The sequence below is a fragment of the Pinus tabuliformis genome, chromosome 4_2 (assembly GCF_031772625.1).
Source record: "Pinus tabuliformis cultivar Carrire ecotype Pingquan chromosome 4_2, CPIR1, whole genome shotgun sequence".
NCBI classification, from domain to species: domain Eukaryota; kingdom Viridiplantae; phylum Streptophyta; class Pinopsida; order Pinales; family Pinaceae; genus Pinus; species Pinus tabuliformis.
The window spans coordinates 1172674862-1172694225 of record NC_142304.1 but is presented as its reverse complement, the minus strand read 5'-3'; the positions used below and the strand labels follow the sequence as shown (position 1 = coordinate 1172694225).

The 19364-nt window shown below is 39.9% G+C and overlaps 1 protein-coding gene across 1 annotated transcript; it reads right to left on the bottom strand.

Annotated features, from left to right (window-relative positions):
- Positions 1 to 3598: 3598 nt before the first annotated feature.
- On the bottom strand, positions 3599 to 4339 carry LOC149173839 (uncharacterized). Its single transcript, XM_089426842.1, has one exon. The coding sequence runs from the start codon at positions 4337 to 4339 to the stop codon at positions 3599 to 3601; it is 741 nt and encodes a 246-aa protein (XP_089282968.1).
- Between the last annotated feature and the right edge of the window lie 15025 nt (positions 4340 to 19364).

The following is a 19364-nucleotide window of genomic DNA, read 5'->3' as shown; positions in this document are numbered from 1 at the left end:
AGCAGGGTTCAGACCCTCTACAACTCCTGATGATCTTCAAATCTGAAAATAAGCCAATTTGAACATACATAGCAGCATATAGATAAAGCTATTTAATGAAATCAACTTTATATCATATAAGCAAATGATTAGTTATACATCAAAATAACATTCATACATGAATTACAACAGTATCTGATGCATAAACAAAGTCAATCTCAGGGACAAGACAACACTTCTTTTTATTGTAGAAAGCTATAACTAACACGGAGAGAGTTCACCTGAGTCTTCTTCTTCCGGCTTCTAGCAGAACCATCCTCTAGATCCATCCAGTCGCAGTCTTCAACAACCTCCTTCCATAACCAATACCATGATATCTCAGGCAAATGGGAGAATATCAACACTCAAGGAAACAAGGGTTTCCTGAAACTTGGGGAAGTGCTTGAAGCATAGGGATACTTCAGACTTAGTCAGGGATAATCTCAGTATAATAATTATCTCTTCTTCCTCCTTAAGGCCTTCCCATAAAAGTCTATTTATACTTCTCCCAATTACTTTTTTAGTTGGGAAACAGTTGGGCCACGGGCACTAGGAGGTAAACAACAGGTAAAACCTATGAACTCCGCCCATAATTAAGGAAATTTAATTTTTTTAAGTGTTTTAACACATATACGCGAGTTGGGTATTGACTAACCCATGTGTACATGCTTTTATCTCAGGGCAAAGTAGCGTATAGGGAATAAAACATTGTTTTTAAAATATTTGGACCAAGTCTGGGAAGAGGGGTTTACCTAGGCCATAAACCAATCATCACAAGTACCATGGGTGGTAAATGGAGCTATAACATATAGATTATAAAGAAACAACCTAAACTAAGGAGCAATTAAAAATTCCTTAACTTAGATACAGTAGAAAACATTTATATGCCTAACTGTTAAAATAGAGTGTAATTAAACAAATTCTTAGATAATATTCAAGTTATAGCATTCAGATTCTGAAATACATTAAATATTATGGAAAAAATTTAAGAAAGATAACAACAACATGAGAAAATAATTGTCTGCACTTCGCTCAACACATGAATCCTAGGAAATATCTTGTCTTTATTCATCAATCCAGCTTGCTGGCTCAGTCCATGATCCAATAGCTTTACAGTATTTAGATCAAGAAGTCTATAGAAATGTCTAAGAATCCACACTACATACTTCGAATTGTGAAGTATTTATACAAAAATTGTTACAAAATATCTCAAACTAACTTGAGATTTAATCTAGGAAATAAAAATATCTTCTTGCAAGAAGATAGGGATAGCTATTGAACTATTTTCATGTTGTCCCATTTATTTTTGTGCTGCTGGCCTTTATGGTTTGGTTTTAGCCCTTTATGCTCTTCGCTGTTTGAATCTTCACGCTGGAAGATTTAGGCACTTCAGGCTTTCATCTGATACTCTTTGAATTTGATGACTTGTCAATATCCTTTACTGTGTTTTTTATTTTACTGTACATTTTAACCTCTTACTGTGTATTTCAACGTTAAATTATTTAGTCTTTTCCATGTATCAGCATATGGTAATGGACATTGGTCAATTTTCTATATGTTTTAACTGTTTTTCTTCAAACTGTATACTCTGTCTAGTTCCTCTGTTTTGATAGTCAATGTCTCTGTGTGACTGATTTCTTCTTTGTTCCATGTATAATTGTCTTTTTCTTCTTAATATAGGCTTTTGAATAAATTTTCTTTCGAGTCTTGGAGTAAACAAGTTTTGTGACTAGTATCAAAAATGTTTATGTAAGGTCTGGTCTTCTGCAAAATACCACAATTTGTCAATAATACACAGGTTGGCAGGAAAGGCAATTGATGGTTTTATCGCACAAGGATGTCTAGGGAAGGAGTCGTGGCAATGTTTTGAAAGTAATCAAAGGTCGAATTGTGTTGCAGAGGTTCAGGGTGGCACCAGGAGGGTTTGATAGGTTGTACTGTGAAACAGGGCAAAAGGGATGAAAATGAGGGTTTTTAGGGTTTAACGGGCAACTTTTTAAATTTGGCACGAAAATTCATATTATGAATAGTAGGTGGTTTATTGGGTTGAGCGGGGAGGTGGTTTCCCAGGCCGTCGCACCGCTTATGAGGGTCGGGCAGTATTTGGGAGGGGTCACCTGATCTACTCCAGCGATTGACATGTAGCCTTTGGGGTTCGGGGGAAAACCTCTTTATCGGGTGGGCAATGATCGACCATTGGGCACGACCGATATGGATGTGGAATGATAGATGAGGGGGATGGTGATTCGATGGAAATCGGGCAAGGGAGGTGCACGGGTGATAAAAGGATGGGTTTTGGGAGGGCCCAGAGCTTTAATCCTCGACAGATTGGGATTTATTAATAGGTTAATTACGGGTTAAAACAATCTGGCAGGGCTTAATGATGGGGTTTAATTCTTCGGGTAAAGGTCGGGCGTCGGGTGAGCCCGATATGGATGTGCTCCATTTGATTTGGGTGCTAACAATCGAACAACAGTTGGGTGGTGAAATAACACGGATGGGATGGGGAAAAGGTTTAGGGGGCCCGAGGCTTTTTTTTTTTGCTAAAGCGAGAGTCGGTCCTTCTATTTTCTTGTCACTAAAAAAATAGATTACATAAAATACAACGCCCCTGAAGAGGAAGAGGGCTGAAAAAATTAGCAATCACTGATAACTTTGGGAAAAGAGTCAGCCCCCCCCAAAAAAAACCAAAAAAAAAACAACACCGCCTCCAACGCCCAAACCCAGATCCGAGATCCCGCGGTCGAGGATCAAAACGAAACAAAAACAAATGAACCTGAAAAAACTTTAAGCGGACCCAAAATCGGAAATAGAGACCATAGAATAAAGATTTCGGGTCCGCTTGGGAAGCAAGGAAGATCACCTGGACCCACTAACTTGCTCAACGAACCTAAGCCATTGATCTGCCGCTACATGATCCAATGGCTGAGGATAATATTGGGCGGAGAAGAAGCAGGAGGAATACCCGCCTGATAAGGGTGGTATTCTCTCACCTCCAAGAGCCATGTGTTGAACGCTTAGTGGCATCAGGTTCATTTCTAATAAACCACTTCATGTTTTGAGGATGCCTGATAACCCGGAAATCACTTTGACTGTAGCTAAACTCACATTGCCACGTATGTGCTTCACCCACTGCCATACATTCAACTGAGCGACCCATTTGAACCAATGCCTTGTAGCTTTGAGCAGATTGTCACAATTTTTCCTCACTGCCCGCTCGCTATCCAAGTTCCCTGCAGAGCCAATGAGAAGGCGATCTGTGGTGTCCAACTGCGAGACCCAAAAATTCTGATTCTCGGGTTGTCTTTTTATCGAACCCCTATCGTCCATCTGTTTAATGGTCAACAGGCTGATTCCCCTTCATGTGCTGATAATGCTCCTTATCTATGCAGGCCAGAGTGTAGCAACCCTCACGCAGTTGTCCTGTGGGTACCGACTCCCATGAGCAGCACTTGTTGTCTCTTGTGCATCTCACCCCTTCATTAGCTAGCCAATCCGCTACTCTATTGGCATCTCTGCACACATGAACAAAACTAAGGGTTCTTAGTATTCTTAGGTGCGATTGAATTCGGTAATAGACCTACAAAAGTCTCCAGTGACTCGAGACTTTGTTTGGTGCAGTGCCCGTGCCTAGCTGTTTGACCAAATTAATTTTTAATTCCGAGTCTGCCTCGATGATTATATTATGTAAATTGAGCTCAATCAAAATCTCTAAGCATTGCTCAATGGCCGTGAGTTCAGCCATATTGTTAGTGGCTCTCCCCAAATTACTGTGAAAGATGACTTTGATATTGCCCTCTTCATCTCTTATAACTCCTCCATACCCAGCGTCCCCAGGGTTACCTTTTGAGGCTCCGTCTATATTGAATTTTAAAAAGCCATGGGGAGGGGGTTTCCAAAAAGCCTTTCCTTCTGATATGTGCCTTGCTATCTTTTTGATGCCCTGTGGGACATGTGATTGGAGCCCCAACAGTTCAAGAATGTGAGCGTCCCGATGACTCGGGGGTTTCTCAGGAGGTTGCTTCCGAAGGGCACTGACAGTTTCTTTGAGCTGTTTTAGGATCTGTGCTATGATACTTTGTGCTGAGCCAGATTTATCTTTGAAGATCCTATTGTTACATTCTTTCCAAACATCCCAGATCAAAACTCCTGGAATCAGAGTCCAGGCTGTGTTTATAGTCGCATTATTTGAGAAGTCTTTCCTCCAGTTCTTTAAAGTATTAGTGATGTCATTTTCATTCTTGTCTGTCTGATTGAAGATATAGGCAACCCATTTCCATAAGGTTGAGGTGAAAGAGCAGAGGTTGAGAAGGTGATCCATAGTTTCTTCCTACAGGCCGCATAGTTGGCATCTTGATGGACCAGCAAAACCTCTCTTTCTGAGATTTTCCCAAGTTAGAATCTTTTTGTGCTGAACCAGCTGTTAGGATATTCCGACACATAGGATATAGTTAAGTTCAACTTGGTCTAGTGTAGAGTTAGGTATAGAGTTAGGTAAAGTGTGTTTCTTTACCGTTGTACATTTTGTAACTTACAATCCGACGGTCACGATATGTAGTGATCCGACGGTTCATTCTCTCCTCGGTATTACCGACACTTGATCCATGGCTTGACACCCGATTGGTCCATGAGTTCTATTTAAAGCGCATGGAGGGTCATTGTTCGGGTAATCCGTGCATGAGAGAAGCTTATGTAAATTTTCATTCTTTGATTAATAAATTGCCTGTAGTACCCACGTTGGGACAGGCCGTGGACTGTTTCCCTCCTTGCACTCTGAGGGTTTTAACCACGTCAAAAATACTGGTGTATTGATTTGAGATCTGGTTGTGAGCGGTGTCCTTTTGGTGTTCTTTCTGAGGAACTTACCCTGTAAATTCCTACATGGTATCAGAGCTATTTGAGGGCCGCGTCCGTTGGTGATCCAAATCTGAAGCCGGTAGAACTGCATGCGGCTGTCGTTTCCTAGATCTGTTGTTTCTGACTGCTTTCGGGCCGAGAGGACTGCTCTGTTGCGTTCGGAGCATCTGTTCCAGTGAGGAACCCCTTTCGTTTCACGCGAAAAAGTTTCCGGTAGCCCTAGCTGCGTCATTTTTCAGATCGGGAGGTATACAGTGTTTTTTTTGCAGTTTACTGTTATTTTCTCTCTGCTTATTTCGGTTTCGGTTTATTTAGCCTTTTTTTTTAACCGGATCTATACCTTTCATTTCTGCGTATGCTCTTTGCCCTGCGACTCTGTGCGATCTGGGCAAATCAGAAACAGAAAGGAAGGATTTTTCTCATGCGTATGCTCTTTTCCCTGCACCTTAGTGTGATCTCGGAAAATCAGAAACATTGAGAAAAATATTTAGTTTTTCGGCTAAAGCTAACTTTGAGATTTTTTTTTTTAATTTCTAGTTTTTTGGCTAAAGCTAACTTCGAGCCGCAAGGTTCGTTTTTCTTTGCATATTCGTGTTGGGTTTTGTGTTTTTGTTTTGTAGGGAAAAAGAGCTTTCTCAAGGCAAGCACGCAAACCAAGGCCCCCCCCCTCTCTCTCTCTCTCTCTCTCTCTCTCTCTCAATTTTTTGTATAGATCAATTGGTTCAAAGCTATTTTAAGAGAGTAGAGGTCTTGGGTTCAAGTCTCCATTTTGTGGGGGCGGATTTTTTCATTCCCGCACATTCGCGCACTTTGCCGGCAACGTCAACAATTTTTTTTCAAAAAGCCATAACTTCTTCATCCGGAAGCCTTTTTCAGAGCCGTTTTTTTTAAAACCGCCTATTTTTTCGAGATCTATCCATTGGACCACTTACTTTCAGCATCTTCAGCTTCAGTTTTTTTTAAAAATGGAAAGTCCATGCCAAGTCATTCTTGACAGCACTAACTACTTCCAATGGGTAGCCTACATGGAAGATTTACTTAGAAGTAAAGGTCTCTTCAGAATAGCCACAGACCAAGAGAAGAAACCAAAAGATGAAGACAAGGCTGCAAAATGGGAAAATAGACAAGATCAAGCACGTGGTTTGATAGGGATGTCTATTTCTCCTGATCTTAGATTCCACATTGCAGAACTTGAAACTCCTCATGAAGCATTAGAAAAACTCGCTAAAGTTTTTGGGATTAAAAATGAAATTAGAGCCCATCAACTTGAAAATGAGTTGCTTACTTTGGATCCTAATAATTTTTCTTGCATTGAAGATTTCTTGTCCAAATTCAAGACCCTTAGATATCTCTTGGAAGGTGTTAAAGTTAAGAAAGAAGATGGTAACCTTATTTATTCCATCCTTACTAAGTTGGGACCAGCCTACTCTGTATTTGTTTCCACTTTCCATTCTACAAGGGAAGCTTTCATTTGTCAAGGAAAAGACTACAAGGCCCCTTCCTTTGACTCCTTTTGTGATTCCTTAATAAGAGAACAAGAAAAACTCTTACACCTTGGTCTTCTTAATCTTGGAAACTCTTCCACGAAAGCGTTAGCCGCCCAGCAGCAACCAAATTCAAAGAATCCTAAGAAGTCATATCCTCAAAAGAATGGTCCTAAACCAACTCAGCCTCAAAATGAAAGATCATTTCAGCAAAATGATAAGACCAATAAAAACAAATGGAAGAAGACTGATAGACATTGTAACTTTTGTAATCGAGATGGCCACTTAGAATCTAAATGCTTTAAGAAGATGGAAGCCTTGGAAGCCGCAATGAAGAAACATAACATCCATGTGGAGCCTACTTCAACTTCAACTTCCGGAATGGCACTTTCTGCATGTCATTGTCAATCATCTCAGTCTGGTTATGCATTAAATGTATCTTCTTCTTCTTCTCATTCTCATGAGTGGCTCATTGATTCTGGAGCCTCTTATCACATGGCCAAAAACCAAGCCATGTTTTCTTCTTTAAATGATTGTAACACCAAAAATATATATGTTGGTGATGATAGATCTCTTAATGTTGTAGGGACTGGAACTGTTCATCTAGACAATGGTCAGTTTAATGATGTATTATGTGTTCCAACCTTATCCTGCAACCTTCTATCTGTCTATCAGATAACTCATTCAGGTGAAGGTAAAATTGTTGAATTTTCACCTCATGATGTTGTAATCAAGGATCTAAAAGATCCTAAACAGATTCTAGCTACTGGTCTTGCTGATGATTCCACAAGGTTGTATAAGTTTCACAACTTTGGGTCATCAAATCTTCCCTCAGTATTTGTTGCTCATAATGATGAAGTGAGCAAACTTTGGCATGAGCGATTTGGTCACTTAAACTATCGCTCCCTTCAGCATCTATGTAAAGAAAATATGGTGACAGGTCTTCCTATGGTATCTTGCAGAGATGGTGTTTGTTCCGGATGTGTACTCGGAAAACATCATCGGGACAGTTTTGACAAACGTGCCTCTTGGCACGCCTCAGCCCCTTTACAGCTTGTGCACAGTGATTTATGTGGTCCTCTTCCTGTTGCTTCATTCTCTGGCTGCAAGTACTTCTTAACTTTCATTGATGATTTCTCCAGACGCACTTGGGTATACTTCTTAAAACTCAAGAGCGAAGTATTTAACACTTTTTTGGCCTTCAAAGCCTTTGTTGAAAAACAATCTGGACATCAAATTCTTAAGCTAAGAACTGATAATGGTGGAGAATATGTTAAAAACACATTCATCAACTTTTGCACCGAAAATGGAATTCAAATGCAACATACTGTTCCATACACTCCACAACAAAATGGTGTAGCTGAAAGGAAAAATCGCACCTTAAAGGAAATGGCTAATTGTATGCTGCAATCTAAAGGACTCAGTCTTAGTTTTTGGGCCGAAGCAATTAATTGTGCAAATTATATAATCAATCGCACTCCTACTAAGGTTCTAGAGAATATCACTCCAGAAGAAGCTTGGAGTTCCATTAAACCAGATGTAAGTCACTTTCGTGTGTTTGGAAGTGAAGCATGGGCCCATATTCCAGATGAAAAGCATAAAGCTTTAGAACCTAAGAGTGAGAAATGTACTTTTGTTGGATATTCTGAAGATGTAAAAGGTTATAGACTTATTCCATTTAAGTCCAAAAATGTTATCATTAGAAGAGATGTAAAATTTGATGAAAATAAATCGGCCTGCGAGCCTAGTCCGGCGGATGTGCCACCTCTTCCTATCTCTTCTACTTTTGAAAACATTTCTTCTTCAGATGATGAAAGCGAGGATGATAATCCTCCCCCACCTTCTCAGGATCCTCAACTTCCAAGATGGGTCCGTGCTACTCGGGATGCAGCAGGTGATCTTGCCGGTGATCCTACAGATCAGCGACGTACACGTTCTCAGTTTGAAAGAGCCTCTTCTTTACTGGCTCAAGCTCCAGTAAATCATGATCCTGACACTTTTGCAGAAGCTTCAGGCCATCCACATTGGGAAGCAGCTATGAATGAAGAATATCATTCATTGATGACAAATGATACATGGGATCTTGTTCCTCTACCAAAGGGACGCAAACTTGTTAGATGTAAATGGGTTTACAGAACCAAGTATGGACCAGATGGGAAAGTTGATAAACATAAAGCTCGTCTCGTTGCTAAGGGCTTTTCACAGGTTGAAGGCATTGACTACACTGAAACCTTCTCCCCTGTTGCCAAAATGAACTCTATCCGCCTTGTTCTTTCCCTTGCTGCCTCTTTAAAATGGGAAGTCCATCAGATGGATGTTAAATCTGCCTTCTTGCATGGGGACTTGCAGGAAGAAATCTATATGGAACAACCCATTGGCTTCATACAAACAGACTCCAGCCTTGTTTGTCGACTTAAGAAATCCCTTTATGGCCTCAAGCAAGCTCCTCGGGCTTGGTATGCCAAAATGGATAGCTTTCTTTTAGAATCTGGCTTTTCTAGGTGTCATTCTGACAATACTGTCTACACCAAGAAAGTGGGCAACTCTCTTATCATCCTTGTTCTTTATGTTGATGATCTTATTCTTACTGGTAGTGATCCCAACCTTATAAACCATGTGAAGTCCAGCCTTAAAAAGAAATTTGAAATGACAGACTTAGGACACTTACACTATTTTCTCGGTCTTCAAGTCTTGCAATCCAAGGAGGGTATTTTCCTTTCCCAGTCCAAGTATGCTTGTGATATTCTTCGTCATTTTCACATGGAAGACTGTAAGCCAGCCCCTTCTCCCTTTCAGTCTGGAGTCAAACTTTCAGTCTCTTGTACTTCTCCTGAAGTTGATGCTACCTTATACCGTCAACTTGTAGGAAAACTCTTGTATTTAACCCATACTCGTCCTGATCTTTCCTTTGCTGTTGGCCTTGTTGCTCGTTTTATGCAAAACCCCCGTGAAAGTCATTGGAAAGCAGCTAAAAGAATACTTCGTTATGTTCGAGGTACAGTACAGTTTGGGATTCATTACAGTGCCAAAGCAGCTCCTCTGTTAGTTGGTTTCACTGATTCTGATTGGGCTGGTGACCCTGATGATCGGAAGTCTACTGCCGGTTATGTCTTCACTCTTGGTTCAGGACCTATTACATGGGCTTGTAAGAAACAGGCTGCCATTTCTCTTTCGTCAGCAGAAGCAGAGTATCGTGGTGCCGTGGAAGCTAGTAAGGAAGCCTTGTGGCTTCGTCAGATCCTATCAGAGTTTGGCTTTGAGCAGCAGCATCCAACCACACTTTGGTGTGATAATCAAAGTGCCATTCAGCTATGCAAAGATCCAGTCCAGCATCAGCGCAGCAAACACATTGAACTACACATGCACTTCATCAGAAAGCTCATTCATGACCATGTTCTTGAAGTGCAATATTGTCCAACAGATGATCAGGTTGCAGACATCTTCACAAAGGCTCTCACAGAGGCGAAGTTCACTAAACTTCGATATATGCTTGGAGTTCAGGAAGTTGTCACTAAGGGGGGATAGGCTCTAGTGCCTCCTTCCTTCTCCTATTGTGTCATATTTGTAAATCCTTCAATCCTATCCCAAGTTGTTCTTAAGGGGGGATGTTAGGATATTCCGACACATAGGATATAGTTAAGTTCAACTTGGTCTAGTGTAGAGTTAGGTATAGAGTTAGGTAAAGTGTGTTTCTTTACCGTTGTACATTTTGTAACTTACAATCCGACGGTCACGATATGTAGTGATCCGACGGTTCATTCTCTCCTCGGTATTACCGACACTTGATCCGTGGCTTGACACCCGATTGGTCCATGAGTTCTATTTAAAGCGCATGGAGGGTCATTGTTCGGGTAATCCGTGCATGAGAGAAGCTTATGTAAATTTTCATTCTTTGATTAATAAATTGCCTGTAGTACCCACGTTGGGACAGGCCGTGGACTGTTTCCCTCCTTGCACTCTGAGGGTTTTAACCACGTCAAAAATACTGGTGTATTGATTTGAGATCTGGTTGTGAGCGGTGTCCTTTTGGTGTTCTTTCTGAGGAACTTACCCTGTAAATTCCTACATGGTATCAAAGCTCTAGTGCCTCCTTCCTTCTCCTATTGTGTCATATTTGTAAATCCTTCAATCCTATCCCAAGTTGTTCTTAAGGGGGGATGTTAGGATATTACGACACATAGGATATAGTTAAGTTCAACTTGATCTAGTGTAGAGTTAGGTAAAGTGTGTTTCTTTACTGTTGTACATTTTGTAACTTACAATCCGACGGTCACGATATGTAGTGATCCGACGGTTCATTCTCTCCTCGGTATTACCGACACTTGATCCGTGGCTTGACACCCGATTGGTCCATGAGTTCTATTTAAAGCGCATGGAGGGTCATTGTTCGGGTAATCCGTGCATGATAGAAGCTTATGTAAATTTTCATTCTTTGATTAATAAATTGCCTGTAGTACCCACGTTGGGACAGGCCGTGGACTGTTTCCCTCCTTGCACTCTGAGGGTTTTAACCATGTCAAAAATACTGGTGCATTGATTTGAGATCTGGTTGTGAGCGGTGTCCTTTTGGTGTTCTTTCTGAGGAAGTTACCCTGTAAATTCCTACATGGTATCAAATCTCTAGTGCCTCCTTCCTTCTCCTATTGTGTCATATTTGTAAATCCTTCAATCCTATCCCAAGTTGTTCTTAAGGGGGGATGTTAGGATATTCCGACACATAGGATATAGTTAAGTTCAACTTGGTCTAGTGTAGAGTTAGGTATAGAGTTAGGTAAAGTGTGTTTCTTTACCGTTGTACATTTTGTAACTTACAATCCGACGGTCATGATATGTAGTGATCCGACGGTTCATTCTCTCCTCGGTATTACCGACACTTGATCCGTGGCTTGACACCCGATTGGTCCATGAGTTCTATTTAAAGCGCATGGAGGGTCATTGTTCGGGTAATCCGTGCATGAGAGAAGCTTATGTAAATTTTCATTCTTTGATTAATAAATTGCCTGTAGTACCCACGTTGGGACAGGCCGTGGACTGTTTCCCTCCTTGCACTCTGAGGGTTTAACCACGTCAAAAATACTGGTGTATTGATTTGAGATCTGGTTGTGAGCGGTGTCCTTTTGGTGTTCTTTCTGAGGAAGTTACCCTGTAAATTCCTACACCAGCCACGTGAATAGTTTGATCTTTGTCCAGTGTGGGTTCTTCCATATGACTTTCCATGTCTTATTAGGGCTTGGGTAGTTAAGTCCCATGGCTATTCTTTTGGCTTCTTTGAGATTGAAGATGCCCTCGTAATTTTTACCCCATCTTAATAGATCATTCGAGCTTGAAGTCAAAATTTGCCTCTTTTCCATAATGGCTTCCAGAACTTTAGCTTGGGTCTTCAACGAGGTCTCTTCACTGTAATCTGGTACCTTCCAAATTCTCCATTTACCAGTGTCCTTTGACTGATCCCAATAATCACTTACTTTTTCCAATCCTTTTTTAATGGTATCATTTTTGATGATGTCCAGTTCTTCTCTACAAAGGTTATATTCCTGGTGCCAGTTGTCCTCCTAGAACCAGGAAAAATTCTCATTTTTGATCTCCCAAAAACCGTGTTTCTAAACTAAGGCTCTGTTCTCCCATGCCTTGTTCCACATATGGGAACCTTTGATGTTTCCTGCCATTCTTATGTGGTCCATTTCTTGCCAATCCATTGCATATTTTTGTTTCCAAAGTTTAGCCCAGGGGTTTCTTACTTCCTTTAGCCATCTCCACCAAAGTTTTGCCCCCAAAATTTTGCTTAGTATCTCTAGGTCATGGAGACCCAAACCACCATGGGTTTTCGGTTTGCAGAGCTTGTCCCAAGCTACCAGAGTCCATTTATTTTTCTCTTCCCCTTTACCCCAAAGAAAATCCCTTTGGATATTCGTTATTTGCTGTAAGACTCTTGTTGGTGCCAGAAGGGCTGATAACATGTAAATTGGAATGGTTTGTAGTACAACCTTTGTGAGAACTAGCCTCCCTGCTAAATTCAAGGATCTGCTTGTCCACTTGCTAACTTTGTCCTTCAATTTATTGGTTACTGACTCCCAGACTTCCTTGCTCAGAGGTTTGTCAGTTAGGGGAATTCCCATATATTTTGAGGGAAGGTGATCTCTTTGAAAGCCTAGAATTCTGGAGAGATTTCTTTGAATTGAAATATCAATGTTGAAAAAGAAAACTTTGGATTTTGTGAAGCTTACCTCAGTACCAGCAGCCATAGCGAAATCATGCAGGATTAGTTTGAAAGCTTTGGCTTCCTTGACAGTGGGTGTGCCCTACAGCATAGTGTCGTCCACAAATTGTTGATGAGTCAACGTGTCCCCATTCTGAGTAAGTCTAAGTCCCTGGATTCTCTGAGGCCTCTCGATGGACTGAAATTTCTAGATGTAGAGCCATTAAGAAGAATTGAATAGCAGGCAATGGTAACAAGAGCCATGACCCATCTTATCCAGTTGTGGTCAAAACCATATGCTTTAAGAACTTCCGTGATATAAGACCAGCTTAGCTTATCATAAGCCTTTGCTATGTCCAGCTGTATTATCATACCTGCTTGCTTATTGGTCTTGAGGGAATGCACCACTTCATGAGCTTGAATGATATTATTGAGAATTTGTCTACCTTCCACATATCCAGTCTGCTCCTCTGACACAAGCGTTGGAAGAAGGGGTTTGATTCTATTAGCAATTACTTTGGAAATGATTTTGTACACCACATTGCATAAAGCTATAGGTCTGAATCTGTCTGGAGTCATGGATTTTTCCTGTTTGGGGATTAAGGCTATGAAGGATTCATTAAGTGCTCTTAGAACTGATCTTGATTTTCTCGAGTCCTCCACCACATCCAGAATGTCATGTTTGACTATATCCCAACATGTTTTGAAGAAGTCAACATTGAAACCATCTGGGCCTGGAGCTTTCACATTGTGCATCTCTTTGATAGCTTCATTGACCTCTTCTTCTATCACTGGCCTATTGAGATTATAATTGTCTTCCCTGGTAACCAGTTTTGGAATATGCTGAGTAAAAATTTTAGTAACTTGAGATCTATCTTCCATGGTCTCCTTTGCTATACTTCGAAAATGTTGAACTATTACAACTTCCATATACTTGTGAGTATTTAACTCCTTTCCTTGGGGATCTATAAATATTGTGATCCGATTATGTGCCCTATGTTCCATAGTAGACTTGTGAAAGAACCTAGTGTTTCTCTCCCCTTCCTTAATCCATTGCACTCTGGATTTCTGTCTCTAGAAGATTTCCTCCTGCTGGCATCGGTTTTCCCATTCTTGTTGAAGTGAGTTTGCTTGCATTTTCCTTTCCTCTGTGAAGCCTTCTATGATGAGAATTTGATTAATTTCCTGTAATTTTTTTTCCACTTCTCCTTTGGCTTTGAAAATGTTTCCAAGCTCATTTTTATTCCATTCCTTGAGACTTCTCTTGATGTGTTTGAGTCTCTGATGCAGGAGGAACATTTTTGTGCCTTGAGTGGGCAAATCTTCTGCCCACCATTTTCCAATGTTAGTGATGAACTGAGGGTGAGTAAGCCAGACATTTTCAAACCTGAAAGGTTTGTTCCTCAGGGTACCAATAAAAGAAGCTTCCAGCTAGATGGGCGAGTGGTCTGAGCCTCCGAAAGGGAGTATGAAAGTTGTCATGATACGACCGGTGAGAAGGAGATCCTCCGAGATTATGAATCTGTATAATTTCGAGGCTACTTGGGCAGTTCCTCCTCTCTTGTTGTTCCACGTGAAGATGCCATTTATTGTATCCATATCTACCAGTCTCATGTTGTTAAGGAAATTCTGGAAGGCTATTGAGTCTCTACCAAGTGTTCTGGTACCTCCTTTTTTCTCTGTGAGAGATCTGATCATGTTAAAGTCCCCTCCCATAATCTAGGGCATCACTAGGTTTCTCTCTCTCAGCTCCTCCACAGAGGTGAGGAGCCTTAATTTGTCTTCTAGAAGTTGAGGGCCGTAGACATTTGTGATCAGGTAACAATCCTTGTCCTCCAAAGGTTGGATAACCATTGAAAGGTGGTTTCTGGATGCCTCAGCATCCAGGATTCCAAATTTATGAGGATTCCATAGAGTGAGAATTCCTCTAGCTGAATTATTTTCTTTGACTTCTAGGTACTCATACTTAATAAGCCATTTACTATGCATTTCTCTAATTTTATCTACAGAGCATTTTGTTTCCTATATAAACACCATATCTGGTTTTTCTTCTTTTATTCTGTTACTAAGATTTCTCGGTTTTCTTTTACTCCCTAGTCCTCTAATGTTCCAGGTTGTAAGCTTCATAGTGATGGTTTTGTAAAAGAGTAACTGGTGAGATCTTTCATCTTACCTAAATTAATCATGAGTTTCCCACACTCTGTCAGCAGTTCATTCTGTCTCTTTCTTCCTCTTTTCTTGCCTGGGTTTTTGGTGGAGTATCCTGATATTATCTCCATTGATTTAACTCCTCTGTTCTCCTGGATTTCATGGTTCCTTTGACTCCTACAACCTTTGTTTGAGACCTTTGGAGGAATATATGTTGTACTCTGTCAAACTCCTCTTGTGGTAGAGAGTCAATTCCTTTGTTGATTCCCTGATCTAGAAACTTTTCTAGTTCAAGGTTCTCCCTCTCAAGGATCTCCTGTAGGTCTTGGTCCTTTGTGCCTCCTTCGCTTGGGGTCATCTCATGGTCCCTTCAAAGTTCCATATTGCTCAATGGGTCCTCCTTTTTTCCATTGTATTCCTGTATGTTTTCCATGCTATCCTCTTTTTCCTTCTCTGTATGATAATCCTCTTGTTTTTTGTGCATTCCATTTTTTTCGCTCTCTTCTTCTAAAATTTCGAAATTGTTATGACTTGGTATCTTGCTTTCACTAGGTTTCTTTTGGGACTTTCCCCCCTCCTTTCACTCTGCCTCCCACTTTGATAAAACCTTCCAAGTCTTTTCCTTTGCTGGTTTTTGGGTAGTCCTCCATTTTGTTAAGTGGGCAGTCTTTGAAGAGATGCCCATGTTCATGACATTTACGGCATTTGAATGGGATGTGTTCATAGTCAAATGCCTGAACCCATTCCTCGTCATAATCTTCTAGGATGACTTCATTCGGGAGTGCTCCTGATATGTCCATCTCTACACATATGCGAGCGAAGGAGGTATATTTCCCTCGCAAAGTCGCCTTTGATATCTTCATAAAATGCCTTAATTTGTTACTTATAGCTTTTAAAGATTCTGGTAGCCAGTAATCTAAAGGAAAGGAGTATAATCGAATCCATACCGGCACCGATGTGAACGTTTCTCACTTCAGAACAAAGTTCATCACCCAAGGTCACATGTAAAGGCCTGTGGTAGCATAGAAGTAGGGCCCTCCTTCGAAAACTCTATCTTTGTCCTCTAGGTTAGTAAAAACCATTGTAAAGAAATCCTTGGACCCAATATGTAGATTAATTTGTCCCTTCGGTTTCCAGTTGTTTCTTATCCAAGTATGCAACACTTTCTCTGTGGGCCATATGCCCATGAACTTGAAAATAACCGCATAAGTCGCCATGTGATCTCTGTGCACCTGTAGTGCAGGATCATTTAAGACCACCCGAGGTTTAATGTTAGCCTTTGGCTTGCAGGGTCCCACCACAGATATTTTCTTAGTTCTTTGACTGCTGTCTCTAGGATCCGTTTCCCTTCTAGCTTCCTTGTGGGTCCCTTCCTTTTCAGGAGAATTGCTACTTTCCGGCTTGTGAGTGCCAGTTGTCTTTGTCGTTACCTCCATTGGTTTCCAAACATTGTTCAAACTTGCCTCTTTACTTCTGTTTGAGACCACGTTACTATAGGAGGGAGTGGAGCTCCCTCCTCCAAGCTCCTCCATAGTTACCAGCTCGCTCTTGTCGCCCCCTGTTCAAAACCCTAGAACCTCAGAGCTCCCACCCATCAACCTAATATCATTCAATATCGTCTTAACTATTGTTATTGTTAATCAACAAATGATCACTTCAGGGGGCCCGAGGCTTTAATCACAAGTGGTTTTTGATTAATTCAAGGTTAATGAGGGGATTAGTTTGTTTTGTCAGGATAAGGGGTAAATAGTATAGTTTATATTAAAACTAAGGGTTGGGGTATTTATTTATGGAATTTAATTAATATACGGGAAAAGGTTTTATGGGATTTATATAATAAAATTAAAAATTAATATGAAATGTGATGGGTGGAGTGGATATTCCCCTAAGTAAAAAGGTAATGTTTGTGCATACGCTTTATACTTAGGATAAGATGTTTTTTGTGGGTTTTTGAGTGAAATAGGATTTACATGGGGGTTTTCACTTTTCGTAGGCAAATGAAGTTTATCCTTAGGAAAATGGGTTTTATTAGGGAAATGAAGGGGGAATGAATTTTATGAAGGGGATTCTAGCACTTGATGTCCATAAGTCATTAAGCCGAGGGTCTGGTCCCACCAAAAGTCAGAGAAATGCTCTGAGCCTCTTTGACTTGAAGGATTTAAAGTACTAGAACATACTTGTGGATAGGAAATTAGTAAGTATAGGGGAAAACAAATGAGGGGGAGTTAATCACATTAACTTGCAAACCTTTGTTTTTGCTTCCATAGTTGATCATACATATTGAAATATGTGTCTAAGCCTGATGCATGTGTTTTGATCCAACCAACTTTGAACTTCAGCAACCATTCTTCTACTTACCCATTTCTTACCCTAACTTGTTTTCTTCATTTCTTTGTGTGCATTTAGGCTAGAAAACCCTTATCCTACCTTTTCTTTTATAAAACAAACTATCTATTTCTAACCTTATATCATCCAAGGGCTCAAATTAAGCTGATGAGTGCCTTTTATTTTCCCTACCTATCTATGATCTGCCAAGATTAAACTGTTTGGTCGGATTTTATTCTCTAACTAAAAGCATAAAATTCAAAACATGAAATAACCAAGATTAAATAGTTTGATTACCATGGATTGTGGCATGAATAAAAAGTTGCACACAATCATTATTATGCATAAAAGTAAATAGTAGTGGCGTTTAGACTTGCACACTTTCACAGTCTATTTTTGTTTTTGGGGTTTATATATTTTCATTTTTTGACCTTCTTTTATTCTTTTTGTCCTTTGATTTTTCTTTTAGGACATACCTCTTTACATTTTTTAATTTTTTAATATGGAAAACATTTGCAGAAAGCAAAGGTATGTACAATATTAGAAGGCTTAACTTAGTCATTCAAAATTATGACTCCTATTGGTATAGGAACCTAACAGTGGCTCCACTTGGGGATGGCATTTCCTTGTGAAATGTCAAGAACTCTAAAGATCAGTAGCCTTTGAATTGTTGCTGATGTTGCCTTGCAAAGTGTCCCTCTGTGAATCTATATTATTGATACTTATGACATTGAATCTTTTAAAGCTTAGGGCCTTCTCTTCGGGTTTCAACTTCATAGATCACCATCAAATCCAAAGTAGAATTTTGAAAATAGATATGTACAAATGGGAAATGAAAATTAGTAACTTGGTTCAAAGTAATGTTTTAGCATTCGACCATTCTCTGGCCCCCATTATGCATCTGAACCATCAATTTCTCTTAAGAAGAAAGTATTATTTCCTCCATAAGCATAAATGACATAGGGACCTTTCCACAGGAAATCAAATTTCCCATGTTTTCCTTTGTCTTCCCTCCTTGAATCCAACTTGACCGCTTTGTCATCAATGTAGAAATCTCCAGCCTTGGTTCTCTTATCAAAAATATTTTTAATCTTTTCTTGCACAACTTGAGATCTGACATAGACCTCTTCTCTAGTTTGTTATAGATGAATAGTTTGGTTGATTCTTCTTTGAATACTATTTGGTTCAACCTGCAATTCTTGAAGTATCCTCATTATTGGTACTCCCAAAGAGGATGGAAACACAGCTTCCATCCAAAAACTAGTTGATAGGGAGAAGTACCAATTGATTTCTTAGTAGTCAATCTGTCTGCCCATAAGGCATTGACTAGCTTTTCATTCCAAGTTTTCTTATTGTCCTCTAGTAACTTCTTGATCATGTTTACTAGGCTTTTGTTTGAGGATTCTGCCTGTCCATTACCTTGAGGGTAATAGGCTGTGGAATGGCCAAGGGTGATATGGTATTTATTGCAGAAATCTATAATTCTTTTGGATTTAAAGGTTGCTACATTATCAATAATAAGCTTAGTTGGGAATCCAAATCTTGATAGAATATTGGTTTCAAGGAAGGTTATGATAACAGTATCGGTGGCTTTCCTGGAACGTATGGCTTCTATCCATTTTTTGAAGTAGTCTGTGGCTGTGAGGATCCATTAGTGTTGGATAGAGGAGGGTGGGTGAATTTCACCTTGAAATCTAAACCCCATTGTTGAAAAGGTATTTCTGCAGAGATTGGATTGAGGGGTAAAGGTAAGATCTTTTTCTTCCCCTAAAAAATTTTGCATTTGTGACAGGAGGTCACATATTTTTTGACATCAACAAACAAGGTAGGCCAGTAGAAACCAGCTCTAAGGATTTTATCTACAGTGGTCTTCTAGTAAAGGTGTCCTCCATAGTCACCTGCATGAAACTCTTGCAAAACTTTGTCAAATTCATCTTTTAATAAGAAATTTAGAAGAATACCTTCATGATCTCTCCAAAACAAAGCATTGTCTAATATACAAATTTTAAAGGATTTCATCTTCAAAAACCTGCTTTTAGTCCTAGATAATTCAGGAGGAGCTTGTAAATTCAGTAAAACATAAATAATATCAGCATACCAAGGTGATTCAAGAAAGGTCTGGTTGATTAGTGGAGTCACCATCCCCTCTTCATTATCTATTACTACAATAAAGTTTATATCCAAGGTCTGACAGTTTGATTCAGCCATGAGCTTGGCTAAACCTTGGCCCTTGATTAATTTAGTAGGTTTGATTTCTATATCATACTCTAAAATAGTAGCAATCCACTTTCCTCTCTTTCCATCAGGACCATCCTGAGTTAGGATGTCTTTAATTA

Excerpts from the sequence above, each read along its gene's own strand:
- LOC149173839 (XM_089426842.1), bottom strand. The coding sequence starts at position 4,339 with ATGGATCACCTTCTCAACCTCTGCTCTTTCACCTCAACCTTATGGAAA.